The 8587-nt window shown below is 38.4% G+C and overlaps 1 protein-coding gene across 1 annotated transcript in view; it reads left to right on the forward strand.

Moving 5' to 3' along the window:
* SLC25A36 (solute carrier family 25 member 36) overlaps positions 1 to 5014 on the forward strand; it is a 33250-nt gene extending 28236 nt beyond the window's left edge. The window contains exon 7 of the mRNA XM_040566754.1: positions 650 to 5014. Within this exon, the coding sequence (XP_040422688.1) occupies positions 650 to 843 (194 nt within the window). The 3' untranslated portion in view covers positions 844 to 5014. The remainder of the gene's footprint in view (positions 1 to 649) is intronic.
* The last annotated feature ends 3573 nt before the right edge of the window (positions 5015 to 8587 follow it).

Genomic DNA, 8587 nt, shown 5'->3' on the forward strand with positions numbered 1-8587 from the left:
CAATGTTTATTTTTCCAAGGGAATTGCCAGGCTATGGCCCAAAGTACTTAGGGAGAAGGTACTTTCTCACTTGGAATCTACATAGCCAGCAATTTCACATAACTCAATAGTGGACTGTGGTGGTTTACCGCCAGTAGGTAGCTAACCACCACCACACTGCTGTCTTACTCCTCCCCACTCAGGACATGGAGAAAATACAATGGAAGAAGCTCATGGGTTGAGATAAGACTGTGTCAACCCAATACAGAGAGAAGAACTTTCTGGTTTGTAAGAAAATAGGCAGTCTAGTTTGGTTTTCAGTGGCATTTGATTTTTCCAAAAGTAGTTGTGTATACATTAAGCTTCATAGATTGAGTGCTTCATTCATGGCAACTTCGAAGTTAAAACATAAGCCCAAACAGTTCTCTTCTGGATTTTAACTGAGCAAATTAACTCTTCTTGCTCAGCGATATATCAGATAATACGTAAACATTTAACTTCTTTTCCTCTTACATGGACCTGCTTTGCTTCTCCGTTGTTGTTTTTTTTGAGTTTTTCTGTTATTAAGAACCTGAGGAAGGGGAATGGTTGCCTTTTAATGTAAAATTACTAGTTGGTTGCTGAGAAAGATAAGTGGCAAACATAATCACATGTGGTTTTCTTTATACAGAGGTTGTACGAACAAGACTAAGAGAAGAGGGAACAAAATATAGATCTTTCTTCCAGACGCTATCTTTGCTTGTGCGAGAAGAAGGGTATGGATCCCTCTACCGAGGTTTAACTACACATCTGATCAGACAGATTCCAAACACAGCTATCATGATGTCAACCTATGAAGTGGTAGTCTACTTGCTTGATGGATAGCAGCATGTCAAGGCTTTCTAGAGGAAGCTGGAAGATTGAAAGACTGAAGTGGACCATTGAATGTCAATGCCAAATGCGGTGGGCAAAAGGAAAGTTATATCAGGAACATGCAGCTATGGACAAAATAGAAGGTTGCGGGCAACTGAATAATTTTGCTGCCTTATTGTATGGTCTCAGAAATGTGGCAAATGGGAGCTGCCCCTTAGGGAATGCATTTATACATCTCTTAATTCCAAATTGCTACTTTCTTTTCATCTGTTAATCTAGACAATGCTATTCAGTCTTCAGAGACCTGATGAGTGAGAGAGGGGGTGTAAAACATTCTTGGGCAGCCTTATTCCCACTTAGTGATTGCTCTCAACTACATCCTTTTTTGTTCTGTTTTACTGCACGGTAACCTGTTGGAAGAATGGGGAAGATGATACTTTCATACCTTTCCATACCTGAAATTTCCATTTGGTTGCTCTGAAGTTCCATGTAGAGATTGAGGTAGTAGTCAGTGTGTAAAGTTTTCAGTGTTGCTACCTCAAGATAGGATATGGCGCAGGGACCCAGAATTGAATTATTTCTTCACTTCAAAAAGGTGATGCTTGTTGGCTTTTTTTTTTAATAAAAGTTTGAGCAGTGTTCTAGGTTAGTGAGAGAGGATCTGATTGCTGAACTCTTCAGATTATCAATCTCTTAATATTGGTGTATGTGGATTTCTAGTTCTGCTGCATCATTGTTTTAAATTTCTGAAAATTTCCCTCATTTTTAGAAGAAAGACCTATGAAACACTCTTCTATATCATCAGTTTTCCTTGCCAACTTGTCAGGTCACTTGCACAGCTATGGTAGTAACTGAATGCTGCTACTTAGCCTTTTAAAGGATACTTACTGTGATAGGAAATCTTGCCTAGTCCAGCCTACCATTTGTGAAGACAGGATTTATTCAAATAGCTCAATGCTACCTAAGAACAAGCTGTTTTATCCTAAAAACTTCAGGCAAAGCCTGACCTTGCTTACCAGTATCTGTATTGGTGTAGAGGGGAAGAACATGCATCACCGTGGTTAGGGTGACCAGAAGGCAAAAAATGTTGAAGCTGAGATAAATCTCTTCAGTGCAGACAGCCTCTGTACAGAATGATGGAGAAAAGAGTAAATGAGATTTATTTTTTTTGGTAAGCATTCCCCTTGATAATTGCTATATCACTTCTTCCAACTTGAGCCTGTGTACAGAAGAGCAGTTGACAGTATAACCTTGTCCTCCAGATTGTTTGAATTTTCAGGAATTGTTTTTTGTTCTGTAAACCAGCTGCAAAACCATGAGTTGCATTCAGCAGCAAGGCTTAGCTAGTTAATTCTGTCATAACTTACAGCATTTTTCAAAATCACACAGAGTGTCAAAACCAGAAGTTTACTGTTACAAGAACTTGTGTAGGTTTCCAAACAGAAATCTTCTATCTGCACATAGAATATTTATCAATATGCATCCATGATCCTTATGAAGAAGATGGCCATTGTAATTTGGGGGCGATAGCTTTCTACATATAAATGCCACTACACCGGTATGACAGAACTGTACTATCAACTCTTCCAGTGTGGTGCTTCAGTATACTTAAACTGTGCATTGTGTGCAATGGCTTTCTTATAAATGACTCCTTATGCACTTTGTGGCCTTCTGGCTTGTGACTTTTCTTCCTCTTCTTGATTATCTGTAGTCAAGCTGTGGTTAGTACATGCTGTTTGGTTTTAAACAAAGCATGTGGTTTGATTTCCGTGCAACTGCAAGATAAAGCGTTTTATGCTGTAGGTCTATAGGATCTCTGTTGCAGTAGTTCTGTAGGCTGTATGTGAAAACTTGAAGCTTACAGAGCAATCAGTCTGTTTTTTTTCATTCCTTTTCCTTTATTTTGATCCTTGTCATGTTCTCCATGCTGCCAAAATTTTGAATACTTCATGTAACTACTAATTGCCACCTATAGCACACGCAGTGACCTTGCAGTGGAAGCTTGGCTGTACTGACTTTTGTCCTTGGAAAATCATGTTTTACCTTTTTAAAGACAAATACTGTGGTCTGTGATATGTCTGCAAAGGTGAACTTGGTTGATTTAAAGAAGTGAAGGGAGTGCTTAAATGTGTGCTCTAAAATGCACTTTTTCTAGTGATTTCTAGGAAAAATCTGGAGTATTATGACTGAATGAAGTCTTGCTGTGATGCCATTATTCGGATAACTAAACTAAGTGCAGGAATAGCTGCTTATTGTAGCTTTAAATCTGTAGAAAGTGGATTACTCTTCAGGCTATCCAAGTTATTTGGTCACAGACAAACTTTAACTTGGCAAGACAACATTCAGCTGTGGAGTTTGTGAATATAGCTGACATTAAGCCTTGCATTAGCCTAGGCTTCGTGCAAGTTGCTCTCCTTTGTTTATTGGAAACAGTCTCCATTGATTACACGTACATCTCTTCCATTAATTCACTGGGTACCTCCTGTGTGCCTTCTCTGGGTGAGATCCGATCCCTGGAGTTGCTTTCAAAACAAAAGTTGAAGTAGAGAATGTTGACAAGGCCAGCTGAGTATGGGAGATAGCAGCTAAAACTAGACAATCAGCTTACGGTTCCACCTTTTTCATGGGGGTTTAAGCACTGTTTTTGCCTTCAGGGGTGATCTTGTTTTTTGGCTTGCTTTATATTATATAAACCCAAAGTTTCTTGGCTTTTTCATTAAAGTACAGTACATACAAAGTTACCTCTGAAATATTTCCCAAAGATCTTTAAATTATTTATATACTTTTCCTGATATTTATTCCAAAAGCTCAAAGGGAATAAGATGATGCTACACTCAGTAATATCCTTAACTACAGAACCAAAAGGAGTGCATTTAAACTTTCTTGTAACTTAAATGGTCATCATAATTTCTATTTGAATGTAGCTTATTTACGTCACTCTTTTTTGCCCCCTGCTAAAGAGGCAAATTGGTTTTTGGATGTTTAAAACAAGCCTCAGTAATTAGTTTCTCTCCACAATTTCCCTTGCCTAGATAATAGATAAACCCTTACAAGCTACTAGTTTTGACTCAGCAAAAGGTTAGATTTGGGAAGCACTGAGCCTGCACTTTGCGGAACCAGCCCAAAGATGGCAGTGGAGCCTGCATTGCTCAGAGGGAAAAAGGGCTGCCTGTGTGACTGTGCTGCTTGTCACCCAACTGCTGTAGCATCCTGGAGGTGACGTGGCAAGGGTGGCCCGAGTTTGGAAAGCCAGAAAAATCGATTTCAGCGAGTGCCATAACATTTCACTGCCCCTCTAATTGCCCTACAGTCCCTGTAGTGCTGTGTGCTGACAGGTGAGTTGTGGTGTGTTGCAGGGGGCTGAGCCCAGCGTTTAAAATGACTGATAGATCTGCTGTTTGTCTGAATTACTCATCTGCTAGACTGTTGTTCTAAGTAGTTTTACACTAGGGTTTTATGGAGTTTTTGTTTATTTTAATTGTAACTGAAACATCAGCCTGTCCATTAGTACGTTGACATTGCACCTATCTAGTTCCCTGTTTACATAAGGCACTCCATTTATTTCCTTTCTAATTGAGATGTTTGTTAATGACAGCTTCTGCTGTTATGTTTTTGTTCTTACAATTACGTTTGTAACATTCCTCAGACTGTAGCATTTGAAAAGAATACTTCCAGATCCAAAATATTGGAGAGCCTCTCTAAATGTTGCTTCCTGTTTAAACTGTTTAAATTCAGAATACAAGCTGAACGCTGAAGTGTGCCTAGGTAAATGTACTCCTTTTTCAGCTTTTGTCTGTAAAGATTTAGTTAAGTAAGTTTTCAGTTCTTCTATTTAAGAGAGTCTGCCTACCCTGCATATGTGAACTTAATTATGCCCTAGGAGTCATAGCTAAACACTCACAAATGACAGTTCCAGAATACTTTCATGCTCCTGTGAGGTTTGCTATTATTCTTGCATACACGTAGTTGGCTGTAAACTATGTGCATTTACTCTGTATTTATATAGTTAACTCTTTTGTTTGGATTGCTTTAAACTTCAAAGCAAATTAAAATGATGTGCTTCTACTCAAATGTTGCCTTCTGTGCTAAACTGTACACTACTTTGAACCTTTTTGATTTTTTATTTTTGATATATACCAGTGCCTGGACAGTTGTGATTAAAAATGAGCAATTTAGTAGGAGACCATGGTGAATCATTTTATCTTGTGTATTTTTATAATAACTGCACATAATGGATTTGTGTTGTACCTATATGTTTTTTTTGTTGGGCTTCATGGGTGCTTTATGTTACAGTCCGTGTTCTTGCTGTTGAATTTGAATACTCTTGTTACTGTTTCTCAACTGAGATTCAGTAACTGGTGTTCAGAAAGTTCGTGTCCATTTAAAGTGCCATCTAGCAGAAGCTACTGTTTGCAAAAATGAAGGGCAGTAATTCCTTAAACTGTTTAGACTTCATTACAAATGCAGTTATAAACAAGTCCTTGAATCTGAAGTGTTATTAGATACAATTTCTTTTTAACAGTAGGCATTTGATCTGAAGTCTGTCCTGAGAACTTCCTCACAAATCATTCTGCAAAAACATATGTGGGTTTTGTTTGGGGTTGTTTGTGCTGCATTTCCTTCCCCCCCTCCAACTCGGTGTGTTGTGGAACTGAATCCTTAGCAGCTTTTGATACGGAGCCAGGTGTGATGTCTCCAATTTCATTCTTTCATATGTTCAGAAGTATTTCAAAACTGGCATTAAAACGGCATATCTGTGATAACTTTCATTTCTTTATTTTCTTTCAGTAGGTGTTAATTTGAATTGACCAACCCTTCTCTGCTTCTGAGACTTCCTAGCATCAAGGTCAGCCAAGTTTTAGAGGTGGTCAGTCTTTTGGAATTAGTGCAGGCAAGCAGTGTGCTTATCCCTGACGCATCTGAAATTATGCCTCTAACTGGCATAATTGTAATTGTCTGCAATTGATCTTTCAGTCAAGTTCTCAGAGAGGCAAATTGGCAGGGCAGAACTCAGGTTAAGTGCTTGGGGATGTTTTGACGTCTATGCTACTTCACTTCTGCTGGAGGGGTTGTATTAAGCTTGCCCTGGGCAAAAAGCATGTATGTAAAGTGAAGGTATGCAAGGTCCGAATTGAGTTGCATTTGTGCATTAATGCACTGGTGGTCTGACTCAGATGCAGCTGAAAAGCATGTGAAGCTTAATAAAGATCTCTCACAAAAGAAGGCCCTTAAATTTGGTAATGCACTTAAAATGAGGTAATTCCAAAGACAAATACTCCTCAAATCTTCTAGGTGTTGTTGCCAGTGAGTGTGCTTTTTTTGCTGACTCAGAACGTGATTTTTTTCTTCCACAGCTTCTGTCAAATGCAGGGGATGCCAGTATAGGAATCTAGTTCTCATGAACTAATTGGTGCAAATAAAACAGTGTGTTTAACTGAGGAAGATATACCGGAGAGAAGAAACTTTCATATTTTAAATGGGAAATTGCAAGGGATGCAATATTGACTGGTTTCACTAATGCAGGCCTACTTGTTACTGATATACTTGTGTGAAGTTAACTAGAAGCCTTTAAAGACAAGCTCCAGATGATGAATCTTAGTCCTGCTTCTGGGTAGATTTCTACCTAAGGGAGTGTTTCTTCCTTTAACTGTGGTTGTTCAGAAGTCAGTAGCTTTTCCTAATCTTGCTCCTGCAGCAGACACTTAGGATGGGACTGAGGCTTTAACCGCTGAAATTACTGCCTCTGGAGTGTAAACATAATTCAAAGCAGTCTGTTCTGGGACTTCAGCATCCATCTAAAATTCTGAAAATAGGCACGGTAAAGTGCAAGTCTGCGGAAAAGATTTTAAGAATTCTTATAATTTAGGACTGTTGCTATGTAATTAGGGACTAGATAATGTACTACCAGTATTTAAGAGGGAAAGCAATTAAAATGAGGAAACTGCAGGTTTATGCATTTGTACCAAACAGAGCTCTAAGCAAATCTCTCTTCTGCAGAATGTTGGACGTAAAGGTAAATGGACAGTAAGTAAGAATTGATCACTTTTAAATAAACTGAGTGTTTGCGATAATGTGTATTTTAGATGAAGAAAACGAAGGAAATCCAATCCATATGATTTTTGTGGAAGTATCTGATGTGGAGCCACAAAGGAAATCTCTAGATTATTCCAACATGGGTAAGATCTTGGCCAAAGAGGAAATGTTTTGTAGTAGGAACTGCTGGATTAGTGATGAGTAGTACAAGTACTTAAGGAGGGCTCAAGAAGTCTTCTGCAAGAACTGTACTTGGTATTGTATTTAGTATTTATGTCAATGCTTCTGGCAGAAGAATGATTTGTGGGTAATCAATTTGAAAGAATTAGCAGTACACGGTAAGTGTTGAGCACGACAAAAGAAAAGTAGATTGTCATGACTAGCAAAATAAGATTAAATATTAGTGCAAAATGCATATTCAGTCAGTTATAAGCTGCTGTAGGCCGAGAGTGTTACTTCCTAAGATGGAAAGGACAAAGTACAGTCAGTTCAATAATGATGACCGTTTTAAATAAAATTTTATTTGTATATTTAAAATATTTTAAATATATTTTTAAATAAAAATATAGCTCTAGAATGCTAAAGGAACAGCACTTTTATATATGAATGTTGAGCTGCCCTGACTTGGGATACTACACTCAGTTCCAGTTCATCACAGCTAGGAAAAGAAGTTTAGCAAAAATAATTGGGGAAAGAAGTGTGCATATCCTGTCAGCATAACTGACAGAATCTGAAAAGGGATATGGTGATTTGAGCAGCCTGGTCTGGTGAAAGGTGTCCCTGCCCATGGCAGAGGGGTTGGAATTAGATGGTTATTAAGATCTATTCCAACTGAAACCATTCTATGATTCTGTGATTTTACCGCCAGTATTAAGTTATAAAGGCCAGTGCTACAAAATGAAGGGCTATTTGTCGGCTGTTATTACATCCTACATAATAATCAATGCAAAACAATCCTAAGTAGTCCTGAGAGCAGGAAGGAGGTAGGCACTTGAGTGCCTGAACAGCACGTGGAAGAGATGCGTGATGTGGTCATCTTTTGATAGCAGCGGGCTGGATTTACTAACCTAGATGGTCTCCTCTGTGTGTTTAGTTTGAGTTAGGTGCTCTGTTTATGATGGAGTTAATCACCCTGTGCTTGGGGGGGTGCATGTGTCTTTTAGGAGGATTTACAGAAAAGATGAACTAGGGCTCATTTTACTGTGTTCCTCTGTCCTTTCTTAGAATCAACAAAGCCCAAGAACTTGTCTTTTTAACATTCCCTTCATGTATCTGTCTTTAAGCAGCTGAAGCTTAGAGACAGATAAGCTTAAAAGACAGATTCTCTTAGCAAGAAAATACATGATGTTTAGTTGATCTGAATTTTTCTTTTACCACATGTTGCTTTCCTGCAAGTCTTGCATTTTGACAGTGTCTAAGGGATGACGTTGTTTGCTGTTAGGAAGGAATACCTTTTCACTGAGCATGCAAGGAGACGATGAAATTCCTGGTGTAAAACTATTTAGTTGATTTAGGCTGGGACTGAAATCTGCTAATTCTTATGCTAATATGAATAATTGTATCCTTGTTTGTTATTTTGCTCCTGCTACATCTATCTGTATTGGTTCCAGGTCCCTACTGCAGTTTAGTGAGATCGTACAGTATATTCTGAACTATTCAGTTAAATACAAATCCCCTAACTATCAGTCTCTCCACTTTTCACTTTCACTTAATATTAGCTACT

This window comes from Cygnus olor, chromosome 9 (genome assembly GCF_009769625.2).
Source record: "Cygnus olor isolate bCygOlo1 chromosome 9, bCygOlo1.pri.v2, whole genome shotgun sequence".
NCBI lineage: Eukaryota > Metazoa > Chordata > Aves > Anseriformes > Anatidae > Cygnus > Cygnus olor.